General features: G+C 41.0%; 1 protein-coding gene across 1 annotated transcript in view; it reads right to left on the minus strand.

Moving 5' to 3' along the window:
• Positions 1-3507: 3507 nt before the first annotated feature.
• me1 (malic enzyme 1, NADP(+)-dependent, cytosolic) overlaps positions 3508-26971 on the minus strand; it is an 88656-nt gene continuing 65192 nt past the window's right edge. The window contains exons 7-14 of the mRNA XM_071518625.1: positions 18675-18784; positions 17045-17142; positions 13270-13383; positions 10510-10615; positions 9958-10100; positions 9053-9226; positions 4294-4392; positions 3508-4127 (exon numbers count right to left, since the gene is read on the minus strand). Coding sequence (XP_071374726.1) covers positions 3960-4127; positions 4294-4392; positions 9053-9226; positions 9958-10100; positions 10510-10615; positions 13270-13383; positions 17045-17142; positions 18675-18784 — 1012 coding nt within the window. The 3' untranslated portion in view covers positions 3508-3959. The remainder of the gene's footprint in view (positions 4128-4293; positions 4393-9052; positions 9227-9957; positions 10101-10509; positions 10616-13269; positions 13384-17044; positions 17143-18674; positions 18785-26971) is intronic.

Consider the following 26971-nt stretch of genomic DNA (forward strand, 5'->3'; position numbering starts at 1 on the left):
GTTGAATTACATGGGGCCAGCAGCAGCAGCTGAAGGATGACTATTATTATTTAGTCTCCACTGTGTGATTCATCTTCCACTTTCATCCCATCCAACCTTGATTACCAAAGGAAAGGCATCTCAGAGGCTGAGGACCACTCACAAACTCTAACAGTGGTAGCCATTGTAGAAGTCCCACCACATTCATTTACCTTGAATCTATCCCACATTAATACTGCAGGCTTCTTGGATATATTGAACCAAATCAATATTTTACAACACAGAACAGTTATCAGACCATTCCTTGTGACTTTCAATGGCTCAAATGAGAGCACAACTGGATTTTTCCAAACAATTGCTTTTGTGGATTGAGTCAAATTGCAGCAGTGGTTCAGTGAGCCTGCAGTAAAAAAAAACCCAAAAGTGTGGTTTCATCAATGGCTGCATCTGTACACTGTGAGTTCACTGTTACCTGTCACCTGTGATGTGCACACATATTGGAGCATGTACAGAACAGTGTAAAATAGATAGAGAGGGCTTGTTTAACAGAGGAAAACAAAGATTGACACGGGCAATTAAGTTCTATTTGAACTGTCACTGTGTGTTTATATTTCAAATAATTCATAATCTCTCCTCAATTGTATAACACACGACTGCTTTATTTGCAATGATCACATTTTGACTTGAGAGTTCTGCCAGAGTTGGATGCTCTTTCTGCTTAATGAATGTACTTGAAGTTATAAGAGGTATGGGAGCGGAACAAATACGGTTCAGAAATGATCAAAATTGTAGAACACAATCACCATTTCAATTGTCATCTGAACTGCATGTGAATAGAAAATACCACAGCAGACAGTGCGCAATGCTATTAAATATTCAGTCCAGCTCAAGATGCAGAAAATCATCACAGAGAGAGAGAAAGAGCGATAGAGAGAAAGAGAGAGAGAGAAACAGATCAAATCAAATGAATTGCTTGATTTACGCATCATTGAAAAGTAGTGATAATCAAGAGCAACAGTAGCTTGATAGAGCACTTTAAAGGGGAGATAAAGAGATGGGAATAGGCATGGATGAAGCTCTCAGCATCTCAGAGAGAGGATGGAATGCCTCTCACAAGATTTGCAGGAGATAAAAACGCGCCACATCACTTGTTAACAACATGCAACACCCAAGATATCCTTGGATTTTCTCTTTTTGCTGTCATAAACCTGCCTGCCACTGATATCTGCTCTTATTGCCAATGACCCATTGCCGATGTCATGGCCACTTCTTATAAAACACTGAGGTCAAAGCAACCCAGCAGAAGAAGTAATAGTACTAAGTAATATTAAAAAAATGAAACCGGACAAGCAAGCTTGTCTTTATTTCAGTCTCTGCTTTTAACCCATCCAAGGCTTGTCCTTCCTCCGGGGGGCAGCCAGGAGCAGTGGGCAGCTTTACAGTACAGCGCCCGGGGACCAACTTCAGTCGTCGTCATCGCTGGTCAGGTGATAATCTTCTGCATGTTTTTAGTGGGGGTCCTTACCGATGTTATATGGAGGAAACCCCATATGAGCACGGGGAAAACAAACACACAGAAAGGCCCCTTTTCACGAGGTAGCCCACCTGGGCACTAGGCATCCATATTTAAAATTCCTTCTAACTCTCTCCTTAGCTCTGATTCATTTCTTTTCCTAGCTCTTCGCTCTTACATGATCGTTCTATGGTTGCAGGAATATTATAAGGGCACTAAGACATAGTGTTGTAGTCGAGACCACCTAAACCGAGACCGAGTCAAGACCAAGACCAGAGCGTATCAAGTCCGAGTCAAGACCAAGACTTTGAGGGGGGCGAGACCGAGTCAAGACCAAGACCGAAGTGGGGCGAGACCGAGTCAAGACCGAGACCAGACCAATGCGAGTCCATTTTCAAGACCATGTAATCAGAGTGATGGCTCAACATTTACACCATTTGCTAAAATTCAAAAAGAAAGAAAGCATTATTTAGGAATTTAAGTAAAATGGATGTACAGTATGTACTCAGTGACAGAAGGCAATCCTTTGAAACATTGCAATTCGATTTCACTGACCTTTGGAAAGGCTCAAGACAGTGGGCAGAATGAAACAGAAGTGTTAAAACACCCTGAGCACATAGCTTCACTAAAACATTCAAAATTATTATCAGGTTATAGCTGACCCTTGCTTTTATGTCACAATGTATAATTATTTTGATTCCTGAAATGAGAAGAAACATAATTTACTGTCATGTATAGGCTACAAATTGTTTTTATGTTATAGTGTTTTGACTTTGACCAATGTGACAACTTGCCCCGCTCTCCCCTACTCAATCTGCCAGAGCCCCGCTGTGCAGACGAAAGTGAAACTTAAAATTCCACAATTTACTCGCCTGTGTTAGTAACGGTATACACAGTAACCTGATAACATGTCTTCTGCTGCACTACAGACTTTAACGGTAACGTTATTACCTTGTGGAATTTAAGTAACATTAGTTCTTAGAACTTGTTTTGCAAAACTCTCTGTGATTTCTGTAGGCAAATTGTATTATCTCATTCTCTCCTCTTCAGCCACACATGGTGCTCTCTCCCCCTGTATCCTGCGTTCTCTTTCCTGGTGCAGCTCAGAGGGGGGTGAGTGAGGGTGGCAGCGTTTAATGGTTAATAAACTTTCAAACTTAAAATAAGCCAAGTTATCGGTTGCAATTTGAAGGGGGAAAGTTTTATATTCAATCACAGTAAAAAATAAATAAATCAGACAATGCACCGGCAGGTTATGATGTTACTGCAATTGTGGTCTCGACTGGTCTTGAAATAAAATTCCGAGTCCTCTTTGTCCGAGACCGAGTCAAGACCGAGTAAAAATGCAGTCGAGTCCGAGACGAGACCGAGACCATCACAATGTGGTCTTAAGACTGATCTCGAGTACTACAACACTACTAAGACACCTACCATTGCACTCTTGTTTTTTGGTTGCTTGTAATGTTGGTGATTGAGGAATTGAAGCTTATTCTACTGTTGCACTCTTTAGTCGCTCTAGACAAGTGTGTCAAAAAAAATCCCCAAATTTAAAGTTGTCTGATCCCAAAATCAGTTAGCAGTTTTCATCTTAAAGACAACACTTGACTTGAAAAGCCCTAATGATTAAAAAACAGTTCAGTGTTGTATGTCAGAGCAGGTTGGAGGTTTCTAATAATGTCAGACCTATCAAGGCGAATGTGTCACTGGGAAAAAAACAATATTTGCAATATGTTCTGTCTCATGGGTGACTAATGAGAGTTAGTTAATAGGATTTCTGTGTGAGTCACTCTTATAATTGCACACAATTTAGGAGCTATTTAAAGAGCTTGCCATATCTTTATTAGAAAGTCCCTGTTATATTTGAGTCGAACACTCACTGTATCTTTTCCCTTTGCCACCTCACACACACACCACAAGTACAAACCCTGAAGGCTACAAAGACTGAGTCAGACAGATGTACTAACCAAACACGCAAGGTAAACATTAATCAAAACTTTTTTTATTTGACAATGTGTTTTTGGATTTTAGCTGACACAATCATAAAGTATGTCCCTTTTACAGTACAATTAAAGGTAGCCCGTGAAGGATTTTCTCTAAATATATCAATGTAAAATATAATGTGATAGCAACCATCAATGCTACATACTATAGCCTCTGCGAGCTGCTTTCTATCAACATATTTCTTTAGGTTCCCTCCTTTCTGTATTCTACTAGCACTCTTTTCTCTGTTTCTCTATACCAAATGAAAGCATGAAACAGATCGCTATCAGAAACAGTGTCAGTCCTGTCTTTTGTTATTATCAAAATGTGTCATCACAATTCATTTAACAGCAATATATTAATGAGAAAATTCTACACGCAACCTCTTTCAAACCCCAACATCACTGCTGGTGATGATATTGCACCTCAGTAGTTGCCTTGTCCCTCGAGTTCCAGTGTGGCTCCCTTTGTCCCTCTGTCCTTTACATTACAGTTTGCATGACTGGACGGTCATGGTGTCCTCTGGCCAGCGGTACGTGTCCACAGAAAACATGTCATAGTCAGTGCTGTAGATGAGCGAGCGCACATATGCCTCTTTGTCGGCCGGCTCTGGCTTGAGTGTCGCCATGTTGTGCTCGTAGGCGTACTCCATGATCTGCAATGCACAAGTTTGCACTTCAAGGTTTTGCAGTTCTGATTTTACATAATTCAACCTTTGTAGAGAAATCAATCCAGCATCACAACTCTCCGCCCAAATGGACACAAACTGACACCGTGAGGAAGGACATCTGCCATTCATTGTTTGTGTCCGAGGCTCTTACCTTGACTGCCAGTTTGAAGGAGACGCCTCTGATGGAGTTGAGCGGAGGATACAGTCGTCCCTCTGCCAGGTCCTTCTCTGTCACCAGGTCAGCAATGGCCTGTTAAACAGCACACACACAGCTCAGGTAATACACATAACATCCTTGTGTTTATTTGTTTTGGACTTGTACTTTATTAGATATGTAAAACATGCTATGAAGGACATAACATATGAGTCCTGGTTGATTTAGTTACTCAATGTGGAAAATGCCATTGTACATGGCGATGATGTAATAACTACAGAACTACTCTGATTGGCTAAAAGAGTTGGCTCCAGACAGTATGACATAAAATATTGAGTTGACTTGGCAAAATCGGGATGTACACACACGCAAATCCACTGAGAGAGAGAGAGAGAGAGAGAGAGAGAGAGAGAGAGAGAGAGGAAGACAGAGAGACAGAGTTTCATGATTTTAATTTCATAAGTTACTCACATATTGCTTGTGTTTTTTCTTATTTATTTAATTCTGTATAAACACATTCTCCGCTGGATATGTAATTATTTTAATCAGAATTGTTCTTGTTGTTGCTCATATAACATTGTTTTATACATTTCATTGCTTTGGCAACACTGACATTGTCAATCATGCCAATAAAGCATTTTTGAATTGAATTGAATTGAATTGAGAGAGGGGGAGGGGAGAGAGAGAGGGTAGGAAAGAGAGAGAGAGAGAGAGAGAGGGAGAGAGGAACTTCACACATATTGCAGACACAGATATGAATATGTTGACTGCGGACGTGGAAGCAGGATGAACAAATAGGGGCACTAAGCAAATAGAGCACTGAAAATCCTTCTCTTCAGCAAGGTCTCGTCATTCACTAACATTCGGCACATGCTAAACGGTGATATTCACACCAGATGCTCTCTCCATTCTTGTTCTCTGTCTCTGAGCTCCTTTCCCCTGCATGGTCTATCCATCCCGCCTTTTCTCTGCAGCATTCTTTTTTCTGGCCTTAGTGTGGCTTTGTGCAGCCCATTGTGTGCCAGGTTTTGAGATCTGAAAGCCTCGTCTTTTCAAATGAAAAACCTCCACAAATCTCAAGCCATTTTCTGATGCATGTCGTTTTACGGTTGCCATGCCTTCATTTTATGTGCTTTCTTCAACACATAGCCCACATCTTCACATTACATTTTCTTATCGGGGACATCCACAAAGACTGACACAGCTTGAATGAACCTTGTAAATAGTGAAACTAATGAGTATTACATGCTTTGCAAGTCCTCAGGGAATGAACATAATCTACAAAAATAGCTGATAGGACTTGTGCAATAGCTTGTAACTGCAGTGGTGGGCAACCATTTCCCTGCAAGACAAGCTTTGAAATAGTCTTATGATCTCTGCAGGTACTTCCTGCTTGGTCAACAGTTTCACTAATAAAAGAACTACAGTTGTTAGTGGTATTCATGTTCACTTTTCTAATCAGCTCTAATATGATTTGACTGAATAATTGCTAATAGTTGAAGCTAAGCTAAACCCAAAGTAGCCACTGTCTAACAGTGTGCTTCATTTTGTGAAAAATACGCATATCCCCATGCTCAAGATGTCAGTTACATCTGTCTGCTCTCTGTCTTTCTTTGTATGTGTGTAAGTGTTTTTAACCCAGGACGCATCTCTAACTTAATTTACTCTGTCACCAAATTGCAACTGCAACTTAGCTTAATGAAAGAAAGTGTTAACCATTTCTCATATCTGCAGGGTTGTGTGATGTAACCAGACTGGCTGGATGAAATCCTATCTGAATGCGAAAGGTCAGCCTGAACAGGGTCTCTGATGGTGTGTTAAATGGGTTGGAGCCATATTACCCTGTCGGCAGTCTGAGCTGGGTACACGCACAGGGAGATTGTAAAGTGGGCCTGTAAATAAGTACTAGTCTTACTGCGGCACCGTGCCACTATCTCCTGACAGGTGTAAGTGCTGTGAGTCCACAGAATACAAATTCATGTGAAATGGCACTGTTGGGGAAGCTACTTTGAAAATATTGTTTTACAAGCTACCAGTTACTTCACACTGGAGGTTACTTAGAAAAAGTAGTTCAAACTACTTTTTTTTTTTTTTAAATGATCCTATCTACATTTGCTGTCATATTATCCAAAATCACATGATGGCAAAACATACCACTGATCAGGATGTCAACAAAAAATTAAAATAAAGTGCAAGGAATGTTAATTTATTTATAATGCCCTCCCTCTGCCAGCTGCCTGCCAGAAACTAGAGTCCAAAGCAAGTAGGAGTGATGTGTTTTGACCTACAAACAAACCAAAAAACACAGTTTGGATATTTCACATAAAAAAGTAGAATTAATGTAAATACATAAGGAGGTCGACTTAAGACATGAGAGGCAACAATTGAAAATTTGTTGAACAGCCAATAATAGTTGCTAGTTGCAGTAGTTAACTACGACTGAAAATGACAAAAAAGAACTGAAAACTACTAAAACTCTACCCAAATCTAAATTTAGTTAATTACTACCAAGCTACTACAAATGTGAACCTACTAGTTTAATTTTACATAGTGAAACTATAGCCTAATGATGATATTAATATTAACAGGCTGGAAGAAGTTTCAAACCTAAACTGAAGCCGACACAAGACAGAAAAAGCCTCTATACATCATTTCAGTCATTTGAGGTTTCCAGCACTACCTCCACTTGCTAATCTTTGTGAGATCAATGTCCTCTATAAGCTCAAGTGTAGAGCTGCAACGATTAATCGATTAATCGATTAATCGATTAGTTGTCAACTATTAAATTAATCGCCAACTATTTTGATAATCAATGAATCGGTTTGAGTAATTTTTTAAGAAAAATAAGTCAAAATTCTCTGATTCCAGCTTCTTAAATGTGAATATTTTCTGGTTTCTTTACTCCTCTGTGACAGTAACTGAATATCTTTGGGTTGTGTCATCTTGGGCTTTGGGAAACACTGATCGACATTTTTCACCATTTTCTGACATTTTATAGACCAAACAACTAATCGATAAATCAAGAAAATAATAAGACAGATTAATCAACAATGAAAATAATCGTTAGTTGCAGCCCTACTCTAGTGTGTCTCTTATTCGATCAAATCACACAAACGGGTCTGTTCACACGTCTAGGAGGATTAACGGCTTAGTTGGTCCAATGTTCAACTGTCAGACGTGGCCTCACAGGACTAGTATGTGAGCTGTGAGAAGGACTGAGGGAAAGGCAACTGAGAGGGAGGACGCACAAACATGCAAACACAAGTTGAGAGAGAAGGGAAGATCAAGAAGCAGCTCAAGAGGCACAGATTAGCAATCAGGCGGAGAGATTAAGTCAAAAAGAGAAAAAATAGAGTGATAAAAGGGGATGAAATGGTAATTGATGCCAAGGACTTTAGGGAGCAAGAGAGAGCGATGTGTGGAGATACGGGGAGAGAGTGGTGGGATGATTTGAATGCTGAAGAGCAGTGGAGTCTAGAGATTCTACTCCATGTTTGACTCACGTAAACCCTGAGGGTGAAAAAGGAGAACGAGCTAGGAAAAGTTGGGTTTTGACTGTCACCTCAGAGATCATACAGTATTATTAGTTTCAACAAATGTGCTCTTCACTTGTTTTGGGTGTTTCTGTCAAGCAAATACCTCTGAGTTAATTCAGAAGTCAAGTGTCAATTTTTTTTGTACAGCGTTGAAGTTTTAGACAAGAAGAGTTAGACTAAGTTTGAGCCCTGAGGGAGAAAGGAGACGGAAGAGGATGGGAATGGAGTGAGGGAGTGCAAATATATACAGTGTATAGCTTTATTACCCTCAGGGATCAGAAGCCATGTAACAAATGCTTCCATGTACTATCTGCTGAATTTTGGGTGCTATGTTGTTGTTTTTATACCCAGTTATACCATGCCACGGATACTCTGCTCTGAATGGCTGGAGGGCATTCATTAGTTTTTCATTGCGCTGTGGCCTGGCAGAGCCCACACGGTGCTGCTTGAAGTGGGGAGAGAGGATGAAGGATCACTCATACGATGTGGAAAGAAAATTTGTATCAAGTACAGAGAATTTTGTATCAAGTACAGAGAACTTTAGTCTTGTTATTGCTGTTTGCTTTTTGCCAAATTCAATCTCTTCCACTGCCATGATACGAAGTCAAGTAAAGTACATGATCACCATTTCACATTAATGAAAAGGATTTGAAAATTGCATTCAAGCTATAAACTGGCATATGATCAATGGCTTGATATGAGGCTGTAATTCTAAAGATAGTGTTTAAAAGCCTTTATTCCATTTGGTTTTTTGAGTCATAATCTTAAGTGAAAAACTGCTTGAATAAATGGGTTTACAAATTGTGTGCCGTATGTGCGGAATTTATTCAGTTTGGGAAAGTTCACATAATATTTTGGCTATTATACTTCACGTAACCTCAAGCAAAACTGGCCTATCACTATTCAGAATTGCATGTTATCAAGATTTCCGTGTTCCATTTCATACACTGACAACATCAATAGGCTTTTAAAGCTACTTCGATGCAAAAATAAATCCAACGTTAATCCTATAGTAAGAGGAAAGACGAGAAAGCACTGGAGAAAAATACTTTAGAGAGAGATAAAGACAGAGAGCACACAAGACAATAGTCCAATATTAGCAACCAGGACAGGTACTGCACAGTGAAAGTTAGAGAAAGTTTGTGTGTGCTTTATGAGCAAGTGTAAATTAATGTATGTGTGTGTGTGTGTGTGTGTGTGTGTATGTGTGAGTGTATTACCTCTGCTGTGGTGAGGAAGATTTCATCAGTAACATGGCGGATGGCGCAGGCGGTGACACCCAGGCCCACACCGGGGAAGATGTAGGCGTTGTTTCCCTGGCCGGGGTGGAGCTTCCTCCCATCGGGCAAGGTCACGGGGTCAAACGGACTGCCACTGGCAAAGATGCCCCGCCCCTGCAGCACACAGGTGTGTATTGTGTTATACAAAGTATTGTTCACCCATTTTTCATTAAAATGAGGAAGAGAACATGTCCTGTGCTGTTAACAAACACTATTCTCTCTCTCTCTACAGTTTCTAATTTATCCTGCTAAAATTCTAAGGCATGCTTTCTTTACCAGTTAGGCTGATACTTGCATTCATTTAGAGTAATAATCTGCAACATTTTAATTTAAATAAATGTCCTCTCTATTGTCGATTGATATAACACAATAGTGATTCAACTTATAGCCAATTCATGAAAGCTTTTTCATTTGCTGTTCTAAACACCCAATGTCTGGTAGGTCTTTTCCAAGAAAAATCCTCTGGAGCACAGAAAGTGATGTGTTTTGTTTGCAGTTTGTTTGGAATAAATAGAAGAAGAACTGGGTAGTTAGCATGAGCAGCGATAGCCACCATGACTGAACAGACAAAGACAAGAGCGCCACCTACAGAAACTCAAACTTCATCAACAGATAATCCAAAGAAAAAGATAGAAGGTTTGATTGACAGGTGATCTCTGGGAAGTGCAGTGAAAAACACCACAGTAATAAGCACTAATAAGCAATCTCACAGATTACTTCTTTAATAATGAAAAACAATTTACAAGTCAAACAAAATCCACTGTTTGCAAAGTATACTGATGAAGCATGCAAGCATAGCCAAGTCCTGGAGTGTAAAAGGACTCCAGACTATCCTCAGTAAGTACCTCTGTCAGTGTGTAACACTGCTCCGCAGTGCATTCAGCTTTGCTGGTTGGGTTGCTGAGGGCAAAAATTATCGGCCGTTCATTGAAGGAAGCCATGTCCTTGATGATCTGCTCTGTGAAGGCTCCAGCAATGGCCGCCACGCCTAAGACAGAAACACATCAATATAGATTCAATTTAAAATTACCTCTGAGGCACATTTATGTCAACCAAGGGTACAGAACAGATTTAATCAACATGAATGTTAAAATTCATTTTTAGCCTTTCAACTGTAAGGTCAGAATTAACATTTCTGGGGATGGATTGGCAAAAACTTTTCCAGGAGCCCAAATTGTACCTTAGAGCGTTCCTGTTACTTTACAGTTGAATCTCATTCCAGTAATGTCTTTTTCAATTACATATGGACCATATTTACTTAATAATCATATTCCTAGGGCATTTTTCCTTGTCACTGTTCCCTTTCCACCGGTCCAGTCTGATCAAGATGAAGTATCCATTCAACAAGCAATGCAGTAATAGCAAAGATGATGTGTTCTGCATGCAAAATGTTTTACCAATGATAGCTGTAGGTTTGAGTTCCTGCACCACATCCTCCAGTTTCCTCATCTGTGGATGCTCATGAGCAAACCTCTCCTTCTCATGGGTCAGGTGGTCTCGACCCTAAACAATTGGGGGGGGGGGGCAAGGCAGAAGTGGATGAGGAAAAAGCAGAAAAGGAGGATGAGGAGTAGAGGAATTCAGATTCAGTAAGATTGCGTTTCCTGGGGAATCTGTGCATTGTTTTGCACCTCAGTTGCTTGAGCTAGAGTTTTATTCTCTAAGACATTTATGCAAATCAAGTTATGGCATTCATAGAGCAAGTTAGAGATGCCTGTGCTCTATGGAAATGTCCTGTAATTTAGGAGGTTTATCTTAGGTGTGTGGGTTCAAAAATGGGTTCAATGGGTTGTGTGGGTTCAGAAACAATAAGAAACAAACAAGAACTCACACACTGATAAAAAGAAAGAATTCTAAAAGAGGCCAATTGATGCAAAAAATGACATTTATTAACATGATTGTTCCCTGTTTGTGTACTGTCAAATTTGGACTGTATGTAAATTAAAATCAGTCCTTTTTTAGCATCAGTTGGACAGAAAATTATCTTTGACATGGGTTCATCAATATGACGTCTGTAGACTGTCTTCCAGCAAATATAGACATAACAGGGAAATGTATCTATTGATTGTGGACGTAGCTCTGAAGTGAAACTACCTAGGAAAAATCCACTCTCACTGGTATATAATCAATTTGTGATGTTCAAGGTATTCCAGGCGTTATTTATTATTTTTATATTACTCAAAACACAATATGTCTTGTGGCTGCATTGCATTCTGGTCTATTGAGGTTACAGACGATGGAGAAATCGGTATCTCTTCCTCTTACATTTCTCCCTGTCTGATTGTTGAATGTCGGTGCAAAAAACGGCGGCTCTAGAGAGAAGCTCTTGCTCTTTGATTCTGAGGGACTGACACCAAAACCTTTAAAAAAAAGTTTACTGCTGATGTTTCAGATTGCTGAACAATTTTCTGCTATCAAACTCCATTGTAGCGGCGCTGGAAATGTCTCAAGACGACGTCACGTCTATGTTTGGCCAGTCATCCATAAGAATAGCAAAAATACATCACCAATCAATAAAATGGACCAAGAAAGGTACCATAGCTGTTCTTTTAACACTGTTGAAGTGTTTTGGGTGGATTTTTCCTTTAAGTATGTCTGTTAAGTATGACAAGGAAGAAACTTTCTGGCCGTCCTCTTCCAGCTAACTTATGTGCCATTTACATGCACAGTGCAGTTTCTATGCTTCGACTGCAGCATATTACAGGTGGAATCTGATGCATCCATCATTGTCTCCTACACTATGGCACCAGGCTGTTTTTGTAGTTTTGTTGAGGATTTTTTTTTTTGGCATTTCTTTTTTATTAGACAGCCACAGTAGAGGGACACAGGAGGGACAGGGCAGAGAGAGGGGATGACATGGAGCACGGGCTGGATTCAAACCCACGCTGTTGAGATTAAGACTTCATCATAATGGTACGCACTCTACCGGTTAAGCCACCGGGATGCCCTGTTATTTTTTTTAACTTGATAGATGGTTTGTAAAATCGCTGTCTTCTCTGTAGAAGTAAATGCATTGCATTCTCTGCACTGCAAAACAGTTAAACAACTTTTTTAAAGATTTAATGACACAGCATTGCAAATCCAATGTTATACAGAGTAACAATATCTTTGGCAAAACCGTGTTGGCACTTATTTCTCAATGTTGTACAGTGTGGCTTGGCCAGTATGACATTTAGAATGACACATGGCATTACAAACACACACGTGTGTTTATCAGTTTATCCAACCTATCCTCTATCCACACAGACGATTTCCAGATACCTGCGATACAATCCATTTGTTGATTTGATTTTCACCAAGTTCCAAAAGGAGGAATTTCTTGCCTCAATTACAATTATCACAGAGATCAGATTGTGATGGTTTGCTCTTGGAACTCATGCCATCTGTGTCAATACAAAAAACCCCAAAAGATTTGAAGGAGGAAAATAGTGTAAGCTCCTTAAAGCCAGGCCTTTAGAACAATAGTTCTCTCAATCTCTTTCTTGACACGTCCCAAAGGAGGATGAGGAGGTGTGTCAGGGGGTGTTGGGGTGTGCATTGATGAGTATGTGGGTGAACCTGAGTACACCGGATGAGTGCAGATTAATTTAAAATTGTAAAATAAAGTCAACCTTATAAAATAAAGTCAACCTTGAGATTTTAGAGAGGAAGGCATCCTCCATGTTAACAAAACTAACAGATTTAAGGCTTAAGGTGAGAAGAAAGAAAACGTTATCTCTCTACCATCAACCTTGTTAAATTAAAATCAGCTGCCACTGGCAGCACCCTCTGAGAAAACACAACAGTCCATAGTGCATTAAATAATTGGTTGTTCAGGATATATTTGGATAAGAAAGGGTAGCAAATACAAATAACCTCAGGCATGCACAAACATGCATTAATCTGGATCTGTATGACCTTATTTGGCTGAATTTTAATGGAGTTATCATTCTCTCATCTCATTTCCATTTGGTTGATAACTGCTGCTATAGAATCTCTGGGTTGGACTGCTGTACTCACCGATACGTCGATCCCAGACACTCCCTGGCTTGACTGGGACTCATTTGAGAGTTACATTCAGTCCGTCTGATTAGATTTGTGTGTTTGTGCGTGCATGTGTGCATCTGTCTGTGCATGTGCCTAAATAAAGTATATACTGCATGTGTGATGTAACATACCTTGACGATGAGACCCTTGGAGTCAACCATCCAGATCTTTTTCATACAGGCTTCTTTAGCAAGTCCCTCCTTCTCCATGGCCATGGTGATCAGTTCAGCGATCCCCATGGCTGCCTGAGTGGAAGAAAAACAGGAGGGAGAGAGGAGCTGTAAGAATGATGCTATTTCATTATCCCTCCATATCTACTTCACCTGTGTAACATTTATGTGGAAATAAGATGAACATCTAATGGCTAGTTTTCAAGGCTATTCCCCTTGGTTCCCTAGGTAACTGAGCAATATAACACATTACTTTTTAAAATTGGCAAGTGGTCCCTTTCCAGGTAAGGCTAAGTAAATTTCATGTTGGACTTCTTTCTTTTGTCAGTGTGAAAAGCACATCGAAGCCTGCAGTGATGTGACTGCACTGTCATTTCTTCCTTTTGGAAATCTATACATCATGCTGAGTTAATTGAAGAGAAAGAGAAAAAACCTAGAAATCATTCTCTTCCACACAAAGTAAATACTGCAGAAGAACGTTGTCTGATTGCAGCATTCTGTACGTGCCACTTGGATTGAGCTGGAGGAGTGCCAGTCTTTCCCACAGAATTCGAGTCTAGTTGTGGTGGTAGGTGGGTTGGCCCGGTGTGTGTGTGTGTGTGTGTGTTAGTGCCTGCTTATTCTTGTATTCTCTTATATTGTCGATATACAGGCTATTATCAATAAGGGATCCCATTACCTGGATGACAAAAAAAATGTACTAATGTACTCCACTTTAAATAGTTCCATTTGTCAAAAAAACCCCAAAAACTAACCTCTATGGATCTTAAGTGCTCCCTTTCAAGAGCTTTGGGTCAAAGATGCTTTTCTGCCCCTCTGCCCTGCTACATCTCTCTGTGCTGTCAGTTTCACCTGTATCTTTACATCGTTAAATTACTAGCCTTTAACATTATTATCTACTCTGTTTTACTGCTCAGCAGCTCCTCTGGTCCAGACTGTCCCTGCTCCTCCTCAGGACGAGTCCTTTTCCTTCTTTGAAAATATTTTTCAATATTAATCTGGATTGAGGGAGTCAAAAAGTATTATTAACGTTATCGGTATATACTGACTGGCAGCTAGACCGGGCGCTAATCTCAGAAACACATCTGAATTCCGAGTAACGTTAACTGTTCTTCTTTTTGGGAATTCAGCTGGCCGTCTTATTGGCATGGAAAAAACATATCCCTCATGCCCGCGTGTGTAATGGGAGGCGAACAGACGGGTCCGGTGAGCGAGCGAGCGAGACAGAGACTGAGTGACAGAGAGAGAGAGAGAGAGAGAGAGAGAGAGAGAGAGAGACAGAAAGAGAGTGAGCGACAGAGAGAAAATATTGTGGCGGTCAGTGCTTCAAGTCTTCTATGTATGGGAAACCCCTGAGTGTGTATGTGTGAGTGTACATACATGTGTGTCTGTGTGACACGGACACATGCAGAGCTGTTTGGGGAGTGATGTATGTTTTGAGGGCAGTGTGTATTTGTGGTACCACCAATTTGAGCTGGAAGTGTGTGGGTGTGTGTGTGTTTGTGGGGGTGTGTATGTGTGGTGGTCAGGGGGGGGGGGTAGCATAGGGAAGTGTGTATGTGTTTGGGTGCTATAGTATATATGTGTGTATTTGTCACTCATCATTTTTGGAAAAAAAGTTTTCACAAATTATTGATGATTTACTGTTCTTCATTTCATATAACATCAAGATTATTACATTAGAATATTCATTTGGAATATTGTTATGGCACTGAACATATTTGCTAAACTAACTTCAGTGCTGGGTAAGGTTTAATAAAACCTTTCTAACTGGTATGCCATGAGAAAAGCTAATTCATGGGACAGTACATCCTTAATTCCTACAAAGTGCATAATCAAAGTTGTAGCTCCAAGGACATGGGTTGATATTAATCAGGCTTCTCAGAGTGAGAGTGCTTCTAGTGTTGATTCAATTCAACTAAACTTTGATGCCATTCCACCTTACATGAGTGCACAGTAAATTAAAAACCTCTCTCTTGGTGTCACAGCACAATCCAAACAAGAGTAAAGTGAGCAGTATGGACAGTACAAAACCCAACTGCAACAAAACAACATAGTACAACTTGCAATGGTATCCAAGTATGATATATTGAGGTAGCCAGGATTGGTAATTCAAGTATTGCAATAGTACTGTAGTAGTAGTATAAGGTAGTGTAAGTGTACTAGTGGCAGTGACTGGTGCAAGTAATTCAAGTGAAGCAAAGTAGGTTGTGGTAAGTAAAGGATAATGTAAAAAAACAAGCCCTGGCAGAGTGAATCAAGGTCTTGATTGGCCATATTTTGCAATAATGATGTACAATGAGGTACAATTTCCTATAATTTCCTACAATTTCATCTTTGCAACAGAGCAAACTGTCCAGTTGAGGTGGATTGTTTGCTCCCTTCAAGTAGAATCATTCTGCCTTTCAAATGACAACAAAAGATCTAGGCCTGTCTCAAGAAGTGAGATTAGTGTGTAACTTTAGGCTTAACTCACAATGGTGGCTCACTTTTAACCGGGGTAGATCACCATGGTAACCTATGATGCACAGCTAACCTGCTGCAGTTCAGGCTATCGGATCAGAACATATAAAAGGCCCACCTCGCACCAATCAATCAACTCTATGGAAACGTGGAGTCACCGTTCCTATGAATACAATATGAACAAAAACATTGCTTTCAAATGAAAGTGACAAGTAATAATACCAGTAGGGCAACAGTACTTAAAGACAAGCAGAACCACTTTGCTTTCCATGATGATTTATTATAGGCTTATCAGATATATAATATTTATTAGATCAGAGATATAATAAATGTTTGTAGCATATCCAGGCCATTTGCCCACTCTGGTTATTAAAGAGGGCATCTAACAAATAGCAAGTAGCTAATATTAGACCATAGTTCTAACTACTGAATGAAATTTAGGTTTACTGTTGCATATTAAATGCGCTGAAATTCTCTCATAGGATTCCAGAGTGATTAATGCAATAGATTGCACTCATATTCAATCACCGCAGCCCTGGGGAACATGAGGCGACTTTGTGAATAAGAAATCTTTTCACAGCCCCAATGAGGCAACATAAAATTGTGTCAGTGAGAAGAATGACCACTGTGTGTTTATGAGGGGCAGAGATAAGCCTTTTTTTCCTCACGCATTTACAGTATTTGCAATTTTCCCCCAGTAATCCTCCCTAGCCTTGGCAGCAGCAACATTGCTACTTTTCACTGTTATGTTTTGTATTGCTCATATGTATTCATTATAATAGTTTGTTCTTCTTAAGAGAAGAACACAAATGTTATCCATATCCATGTCCCACTTTTACAATTGTCTATTTAATGTGTAGAAATTGTCGGCAGCATATGTTTATATAATCCCACAATTATTTGTAGTCTATGGCTTTTATTGTTTGATTATTTTCTACCGGTTTTATTGCCTCTTTTTATATTCTAGTTGTGTGTTTATAGTCTATTTCCTTTTCCCCACTGAATCATATTACTTTTGCCTAATTTCCCCTCAGAGATCAATAGTTTCATCTTATCTCATTTTAAATACGCTGCTCTGGGTTTGTCCATGTTGCATATGATTGGCTATTTGTTACAAACCCTGCCTCTTTCATGTGAACGCACAGGTGAGCAGGACAAGACAGGTGAGTCAAGAGGACTGGGTTGAGAAACACTGATCTAGATGGACAGTGATTCTTAAATATCCCCCTCCTGACACATAATAGGTATTGAGAGTGCCGTGTTTTACACCTACCTCGCCTGCACCTTGGAACAAAATGGTATGGTCGCACATTTTGCTCTTGGTGATGCGAAGGGCAGCCAGGAGTCCAGCTACCGCCACTGCAGCTGTGCCTGAGGGAGAATCCAGAGCCACATCAATACTACAGTCCAATTTTAATCTAACTTTATTGACATTCCTTATAGGATGTATTGTATTAATGTTACTGTTGCAAAATAATTAAAAGACTGGAAGAGGCCAAAGTCAGCCAGTTAGACATGAGAGACAGACAATAAGGAGAAAACTATTTTCTTGCTTCATGGCCAATGACCGTGATATATATAGTATATTGTTGATAAGATTCAAAATTAAAAAAAAGCTTTGTAAAAAAAACTGAGGACGAGCTGGTACATGTGTGTGTGTGTGTGTGTGTATGTGTGTGTGTGTGTGTGTGTGTGTGAGTGTGCTTTAAAGTGACAATCCGCTAATCCGCCAAAACATAATAATAAAAATGTTTATTACACTGCAGCCAATAAACAATAGCAAAACCTACCAGTCCAAAAGAAAAAGAGCCACATTTTGGTTCACAGACAGTTCTTTCCTCTGAGTGTTTAATCTTTTTATTTTTCCTTGGATTTTCTGTTGATGAAGTTTGAGTTTCTGTAGGTGGCACTGGTGAATCACTATTGTGTTATACCAGTTGGTAATAGAAAGTAGCAAAACTGATATTTATCTATGAAGTTTGCAGATTATTATTTTAATATTCAGCAGCTGTTATTAGCTATGTAAGACTGAATTTTGACTGTTAGGAAGGCAGTGATTTCTAGTATCATGCTGCGACTTAAGTGAATTAAAGCCCATAGCCTATAGCCCTGGTGGAGCAGAACCTTCTGAAAACCGCTTGGAAATAGCAAAGGCGGAAAAGCCTTCTTCTGGTGACATTTACCATGATATTTGGCAGGCAAATATGTTATTAATGAAGTTTGTTTTAAGTAGACTACAGTGGGGGAATCAAATCAAACATAACAAACTGAGTTTGAAATGTGAGTTGTTCCTCTACTGCCAAATCATCATTGTAACAGTGCTCCTTTCTCCTTGATGGGTGATGAAAATGTGAAATTAGTCCAAGTTGCTTCTGTACGTAGGCTTAATTTCAGGCTAATATTATTTACATTTCACACAGACTACCAAGACGTGAGTGATCCTGTGGTTTCATTACTGTAACAAGCAAACAAGAGTTCAGAGGAATGGATGGCTGGATGGATGGATGGATGGATGGATGGATGGATGGAGATGGAAGTATTGATTGGTTAGTTAAGCACAAGAGTAGATAGACAGAAGTGGGAGTGTGTGTGCTTGTGTGTGTGTGTGTGTGTGTGTGTGTGATGGAAGATGGGTGATGGAACGCCTGTTGAAACCTGTGTTACCCATCCCCACCCCCACCCTCATACCCCACCCCAGAAGCTAGGGAGGGCCCTCTGCACCCTTCAGCAGTACAATCACACTCAGTAGAAAATTTAGATGATAGTGTGGCAAAATGTGAGATTTTCATTTCACGGCTGTGCGACGGTGGCAAAGCCAAAAAAAATGACAGTCCCACAGGTAAAACATGATAATTGACAAGTATGGTGTGTTTGTGTGTGTGAGTATGTGAGTATATTTTTACCTTGGATGTCATCATTGAATGTGCAGTACTTGTTGCGGTACTTGCTCAGCAGGCGGAAAGCGTTGACGTTGGCAAAGTCCTCAAACTGAATGAGACAGTCCATCCCATACCTGTCAACACAGAGCTGCAGTCAATCAGGCAGAATTAACATCGAACATGAAGAAACTGGAGACAACACTAGAACAGACATGATGAGCGAAATCCTGATATTAAAGATGAGGGGGCAATTCAGGCAACACACACACACACACACACACACAGAAACATACACACACACACGCACACACATACATGCAGACAAAACCTTTCTATAGCCAGATGAAAGGTAAAAAAGTCATGAGGGTTCAGTCCTGAGGGGGGCACTCTCCTTCTGCGCTAAGGAGCATAGGAGGAGAATATAAATGGATAGAGACAGACGCTGGGATGATGGCTTGTCTGTGCACATAATAATAATGCATGGAATTCAGTTTTAGGAATATGCCATGTGAAAAGGAATCAAATGAAGTTTAAAGTAATTCTCTCTCATAAAAACTAATACTCCAGGCTTTACTTTAAGCCACAGAGGCTTGGTTTGCACCTTTTTTCATTAGAATGACATTTGACAAGCTGACACCTGTTCCCCGACTTTACAACAGCACCTGACAATGGGTTTCAGGCAGGGAGGTCAAACCTGCGCAAAGGAGCAGAACCACAAAAACCCTGAATTTAATGGAGAAGAATACAGGGCCCACCCAGTCTCCCAGTAAAGCAGCGGTGTTCTGTTTTACAAGATGCTCACAGACCACCTATCACACATATTCAATACAGCAACACAGGAGCCTGTGCCAATAACGCCCTAGAAAAACATCATACAACAAAAATAAGCACAGCCTTATGAGTCCGTAAATTAGATTTAGCAGCAACAGAGAGGAGTCCCAGATTCCCATGCCTTTCAACAGATGGAGCTTATGTAGAAACCCCAGATTTTACTGGATGCTCGCAGAGCTGCTGCACTTTTGCTCCATCCCCAAGACGAATGGCTTTGGAAAAAAATCTGTCTTTCAGCTGTAGGAAGTTGAAAAAGAATGGTCTGGTAACTAGTTGGATGAGAGAAATTAGAATTTTGTTTTACAATATATCAGTGTGGTTCTACAGCATAGCACTGTCTGCAGTGCTACTGCAGGACAGATGCAGGATAAACACAGTAATGGGAAATTAAAATCTGGGAGTCTTAAAATCCTTTGTTTCTTAAAGCAAGTGGAAAAAAATGTGCCACTTGCTTCCAATGCAAATCAACTTGTTTAAGGAATTTTCTTGACTAAAATGACTATGCTGACACAGTTGGAGGGATTGTGGGATCCGCCTTATTTCTCGCAACAGGTGAAAATGCATTGGAAACAAATGAAATGATCTCACCAAACAAGTCAATAATAGGCTAAATAACTACAATTGGTCTTTTTCCAGTGTACAGTACATTACTAATGCAAACAATGTGGGATAAATCCATAAATGAGGCCTGCCGCAATGGCTAGCACTGCATATGATGCTCCTCAGCTGCTGTAAATCTCTAAGAGCAGAGTCATCAAAGCAGTGTAACTTTTATTAAGTCAAACTCCAGTGTCATACAGAAACAATGGGAGGAGAACGTGAGGTCGACTCGGACCTGTAAGAAAAACACCAGAGCTCATGTTTCAGTGAGCTAGTGAGGGAGGAAATTGGGGACAGGCCGAGCAAACAGAGCGAGCCGCCCCAACACCTGCAGACCTGTCAATCACATGAACAACAAGGAGAGGTGACGGGGGGACGTATGTTTCAAATCCTTCCACATGATATTCATTTTTTCACTGTTGCTTGGTCTCTTTTCTCCCCTCCAGTGTGCTTTATATTGAACTTTCTCTCTCTATCGCTCTTTCCCTTTCTTTCTCTCAGTCTTTCCATCAAGCCCCACCTCGTACAGCATATGGAAAAGATTCCTCCTTCGTACTCTTATTGTACAAATCACCAAAGCTGTTTCCCACTTGTTACAGTTGCTGCTAAACTGCTTAAATCTTCAGTGGTAGGAGGAAGAAGCTGAGGAGCGGAAGAGAGGCAATAAGAAGAGAACCGGGTTCAGCCATGATACAACTAGCTGTCCTGATCACAGAGTGCCATCACTGCGTCTGTCTCAGTATTTATCCATCCTCTGCCATACTGCAAGACAGTGATGCCTAATGCAGAGACTGACTGCCTGACTTTCAGCCAACACAGCAGTAGCGTTGAGGAGAGAAATGTGTTTTCTATCAAGCAGAGAGCAAGCACTAAAGCACTGTGAGGCTATGTGAGGAGGACGAATAATGAAGCCAAGAAGGGATCCATAAACTTTTCATTGTGTCGGGGCTTTGGGAGACAGGCGACAGGCGAGGATGGATGTGGCCCGGCCCCGCCGCCAGCGCAGCGCCCTCTTGTGTGGTTTGGTGTGCCTCACTGCTGCAGAGGTCACACCAGTTCAGGCAGAACCAAGCTGCCCATGTCGACAGTTCAAAGAGGTGGATTTGGAAGAAGTGCTCCGAGGCGGATGAGAGTCATGCTCACATGCTGCAAGTGACCTCATACAGTAAGGAGACGGAAGGATTAGAGCTGGAGGCTTCAAATGAAAGCTGATGAGAGAGAATTCGTCTCCTGTTTATTTTCACTAATGTTAATCTGGGATGAAATGTGAGAGTGCATAATGTATGAGGACAGTATGCATTTAATCTCCGAGGGCTTACGGAACGGCATTTCAAAATGAAAGTCAAGAAGTCTCTTGACACAGATCTGAGAATGACTGAGCTGTGAACACATGCATATTTATGGGCATCCACTGACCATAAACTACAGAGTGAGTATTTGTGGTTGTGGTCCGGCAACTGCAGAAAGAAAGGAACATCTTTCCAGTGCAGAAAGCTCTGCTACTTGGCTTTAGCCAATAAAGATAGGGGGAGTGTTTCCGACAATGTGTGTATTTGTGTGTGTGTGTGCATTGCCTTGGACAAAGCTCCTCTCGGAGGCCATTTGTGTTCACAGTCCCTATTCTGCCTGTTGTCTTTCCCTGATGACCTTCTGAATGGAACCCCACAATCCCACAATGCACCTCTCTACCAGCTGTAAAAAACCCTGGACAAAGAGGCCGCATTTGCTTTTGTATCTAAACTAAAGAAGCATCCAGAGCTGTAATCTAGGCAAGCCGAGGCACACCCAAAGATGAAAAACGCACAAGTGATATTATTGCAGTAGTCTCTGAGCAATGAGAGACAGAGAGAGAAAAAGACAGACACATAGAGACCGAGAGGGAAGGATTGAGAGAGAGAGATGGATGGATGGACAGTAAAAGTTGTTGAGAGGATGTTGTCCCTCCAAATCTAAATCAGGCCTCAGCAGGATGAGAGCTCTGAGTTATTGTGGAGAAGACACGGAGGCTGTTACGGAAAAAGAAAGAAACTATTCACCCATGCCGTCTTGATTTGGCAGTGGGATCACCTTCCTTCTCCCTGTCCAGTGCTTTGAGAGTGTCTGGCTGGGAAAACACTCCATCAGTCACTGGGATGAGAGAACAGGAGGGAAAAAAAGCCTCCCTACAGCCTACACCTGCTAATAGATGTGATACAGAAACTGGTTTCTGCTATGGCCTCTCACTTTTCCAAGGCTGTGGGACCAGAACACTTGAAATGACTACATGACTAAACTTGAAATGAATAATCATAAATGGGGAAACAGGATTAGAATAAGCCAGGAGGGAGGGAGGCTAATTAAGTTCGAGCAGTGTTTACTTATCAGTGAATTTAAAGCTGCATTGTGCACTGACGGCCCCAGGTGGCATCAGGAGATAACTATTTGAAATTTTTGAACGTTTGAAGGACTTCATTACCCAGAAATCATGTGACGTAATGTCAGTGAACTGCGCACTCATCAGACCTAAAGTTTGTCTTCTTATTGGCTGGTAGGGGTGGAGATGGTGAACACAAATCCTTTCACAGCAGGTTCAACCATTGTTGGTGAGTCTAGCTTTTCTGGACGTAACATTCACTTACTTCTGTTTAGGACAAAGTTTTGTATTTTTTATGCTCTGAAGTTTCGATTCATCACTTCCTGTGTGCCGAAATTTCTTGTCGGTGATCATATCAGACACTTTTCTCGACTGCATCCCCAGTTTGTTATTAAGACTGGTGTATTTTTACATAAAAATACCTAATGCAGCTTAAATGCTCCACAATAGTCAAGCATTGCTCAGTGCTCAGTCAGTCAGTCAGTCAGTCAGCCAGTCACTCATTCATTTATTCAATCAATCACTCAAATGATCATATGGAAGCAGTTGTTGTGATCATCTTTAATTGGGATATTGGGGACCTGACCTTTCCTTCCATGGGACTGTTTAAACTATCTGAGAGACACCACCAGCATAACACAAAGCTCCTTTGTTCTTCCCACTTTTATTCTGCTGTAATTTATGACTTGCCTCAATAATACAGGAGGGAATAGCGTGCCAACAAGGAGAAATACTTAGGCTCATTGTTTTCTGTAGGGGTACATGGATGGTTTCTTGCTGCTTGCTGCCAAACTCGCCTCATTCAGTGAGTGTAAATGCCTGCGACATTACTATTAATGTTTGATACTGTGAATAAGAGCATGTCATGTGAGATGACAGCCGCTTTCCCATGTGGCGGATCGCTCAGACGCTCTGTTATGTCTGGGCCAACGCGTGGGATAAGGGACTTAACGAGTGACCCAGCTCCTTCAGGAAACTTAATCTGCCTTCATCGGAGACTTGATGAAATCTGAACCAGGCCTCTCGATGTCCCGCTATTAGGAAGTAGGTGGAAGCCCCATCTACTTCCAGTGTTGAGGGGGCGACTAGAAGCAGAGGAGGCATGAAGTGATTCTTTTAGCCGGAGTGCATTCATAGCAGCCAGTGAGGACCTCTGCAAAGAAGGTCACGGACAAGGGCGCTCTGTCCAAACACAGCTGTCGAACCTGTGTGCATGCGTGTGTGTGTTTGTGTACACACACTGGCTGTCTGTTACCGCTGTCCCTACGGAGCTTTAGGGCTGAAGCCTGGTCCCTTTTAATAAATCCCCAGCCCCCTCTCGCTCTCCAGAGAGCCAGTGTCTCTCAGCACACATTATTTCTCAAATCCCCTAGCCGGCATTGAAGACGGAAACAGTCTGCATTCTTTCTCCTTCCCTCTGTTGCTCCATCCACCCATCTATGCATCCATCCATCCATCCATCCATCCATCCATCCACCTACCTATCTATCCATCCACCTATCTATCCATCCGTCCATCTGAACGCCATCTACATATAGTATACAAATATATCTTTTGGCCAATCTTTGTATATTTTAAAACATAACTCCTAACATATTCTGAAGTATGTGAAACATATTGTATTCCCCTATGAATAATCTCTCAAAAACACTGGTGACTACATACAGAGACTGACCTATGGAGACAGAGAATGCGAGTCAAACCAGTCCTGTGTAGGTGTCACTGAACTGGCCTTCCCCCACCTCACCAGGGTCTGGCAGGAGCCTAGAAGTTAGGGAAGCAGGTTTGTGACTGAAAGGTGACCGGTTTGAATCCCAGACCAGCTGGGAAATCTGGGTGGGGAAACTGAAGAAAGGCTCTTCTCTCCCTCAACAACCGCTGTCAAAATGCCCTTGAGCAAGGGTTGTATGTAGGAATGGCAGCTCCCAGATGTGAATATGTGTAAAAGTGTAAATATTAAGCAGGGTTTTGTTTACTTTCCCCGGATAAATAAAGGTTGAAAAAAAAGAGATCCATGACAAACATAGAGAAGAATAGGACTTTGGTTCTTTAGCATTTGAAAAATGTATGCTCTTTTGGATTTTACTTACATTGGGATCTCACTTAATGGGTTGAATGTGTTAACACTGATGGACAATCATTTATATCAAATAAAAGAATGCTGCTGCTGTCATTGGATTTATTCTGCAGTACTTATATATTTATAATATATTGCAAAAACTAAAACGATTGATGTTCTGTCCCGTTTATTGCTACTTCTCTGGGAAGTTTTCCCGATAAAAACATTTTATCAGTGAATCAGAGTTGTAACGAAAGTTTACATTATAAAACTTAAAATCGATAACCACGTCCCTTCCGTTTCATCTCAGTACGTTTGAGCCATGGGATTTTTACACAGTTTGCAGCAATGAAAATGCATTGGATGGATTTAGACTAATTGCAATGGATTGAAGTGTGATGAAGTGTGAAAATTGCCCAAAGTTTTGAAAAGGCTTCAAGAACATTGCTGAGCCTCAGTTCATCCTTTCATGGGTGTTGAGTGTGGGAGTGATGAGATTGTATCTAATTCTAAGAGTCTGGCTGAAGACAAAAGGAGTAGCTGACACCTGCAGATTGTTAAACAGAAGAAGAATATTAACTGAAGGATGGGAGAATGGCTTGAAACCAAACATTTGGTTGCATCACTACCCATTCTCTTTCCACTAAGAAATACAAAATGGTGGAGGAAAAATGCCTCTGGAGTTTTGCTCATTGGTGATGAGTTAATCGGTAGTATTATGAGATGAGCGGCTTCAAATTACCTGCCTTTTTCCTAGTTTCTTAGAAAACTAAACATGAATATTACTTAAAACTGTAGGGCTGTAATCATTCATTCAATCTTAGACCCCATAATTATTCATTTTCCGCCAATCCGGCTCCGTTGGGGAAAAAAGCATGGCTGTTCCCTGTAGTTGAGAAGCCACCCAGTTATTAGAGAGTCATGGCGTCCTGTTGCCAGCTGGAGGGGGCTCAGATCCAGGCTTCTCCCTCTGGACTCTGGTCTCTCTGGACTAGGACGGGGCTTAACCAGGCCCATGTGTCTGTGGCCACCATGGCTCCGTGGCACACAGGGACATAGAGATACACAGACATGTCGACATGCATGCACGCACACGCACAAATTTACAAAAGTCTTATCCAGGACAGGACCATAATAAACACACATAGCACAAGACCTGGGGGGAAGCACAGTGCCGGCCTCACCTCATTCAAGCTCAGAGAAGAGGGGGAAGATAAGATCAACACAGATACAAACCAAATGAGAAACAATGAAATACTAAAGAGTTACACGCCTTCCTGTGTCTCCACATCAAACAAGCCAAAGTTAACCCGCCATCTCAATCCACTGCTGAAATTAGTGGAGACAGGGGTTAAGGATGGCAGCATTACATCACAACTCTGCGAGTTATGTATCCTCTACGCTCAGGGAATTTAGGCAAGGGGTCTACACTTACAGCGTGGCCAGAGATTTTTCCTGGACTGGGATCACTGGAGTCAACACAAAACAAACAGCTCCCTCCGCAAACCAGGGGCTACACCACCCACCATATTCATATACATGGGTATGTTTACATGCCCACTAATACTCCCTTAGTATTACTCAAGTATAACATTCATGAGTTGGTGCTTGTACATGCCATATCCTGTTTACAAAACCTGAATAAGCTCTTCTCCCAGCTATGAGAAACTAAGGTAACTCGGACATCCTGATATTATCTGGGGGTACTGATGAATGTAAACATCTTATCCCATTTACTGTTGGTTTTTGCAGTCTGCACGAGCTTAATATTGCATAGCATCATGGGTAAAGGTATCAGGTCAAAGCATGACAGCAAGCCTTGGTAACTCCAGGTCCTCTCATTTCTTGACAGAAAATGAAACTGTGAAATGTGAAGTTGTGTCTTTATATTATGAAAAACATTATTATACTCCGGCATTGCATAGTGATTTATTTGATGTAGTTATGGAAAAAATGCCAAACGCTGAGCAAGTCAGGTTGTAGCTGACAGAGCAGAATAGACAATATTATGCAGCAAAGTATCAAAATCATACAATTGGTTGAGCTAGTGAGAGGTCAAAGATCACTATCTGGTTAGCTGCCATCCACAGCCATCTGTCTAAGGAGAATTATGCCTATGATTCATGAAATCAATAGTTTCTAAGGCTTTACGATCACTTTTCAAAAAGCTGATGTTGCCATGTAACAAATACAGTTTCAGTCAGTAAGCAGAGTGACATTGCTTAGCAACCAAAACTTAGTTCAAGAAAGGTAAAACTGAATCACTGGAGACTTAAGAAAGTTCCAGACCCCCAAATCCCACAAGCCTTTTTTTAGATGCAAGGCTTTGGCTGCACTGCCATGCATACTTTGAGCATGAAAGTACATAGTCGAAATATGCAAAAGCTAATATGACACATAAATCTACGGTTTTATGGTTCTCTTAAGCAATTACTCCAACTGCTATGCAAGACAACAAATTAATTGTGAGATTTTACT

This window comes from Centroberyx affinis, unplaced genomic scaffold (assembly GCF_046629955.1).
Source record: "Centroberyx affinis isolate AG114_WGS23_722 - 3 ecotype Tasmania unplaced genomic scaffold, CSIRO-AGI_Caff_v1 ptg000617l_1, whole genome shotgun sequence".
In the NCBI taxonomy this organism is placed as follows: domain Eukaryota; kingdom Metazoa; phylum Chordata; class Actinopteri; order Beryciformes; family Berycidae; genus Centroberyx; species Centroberyx affinis.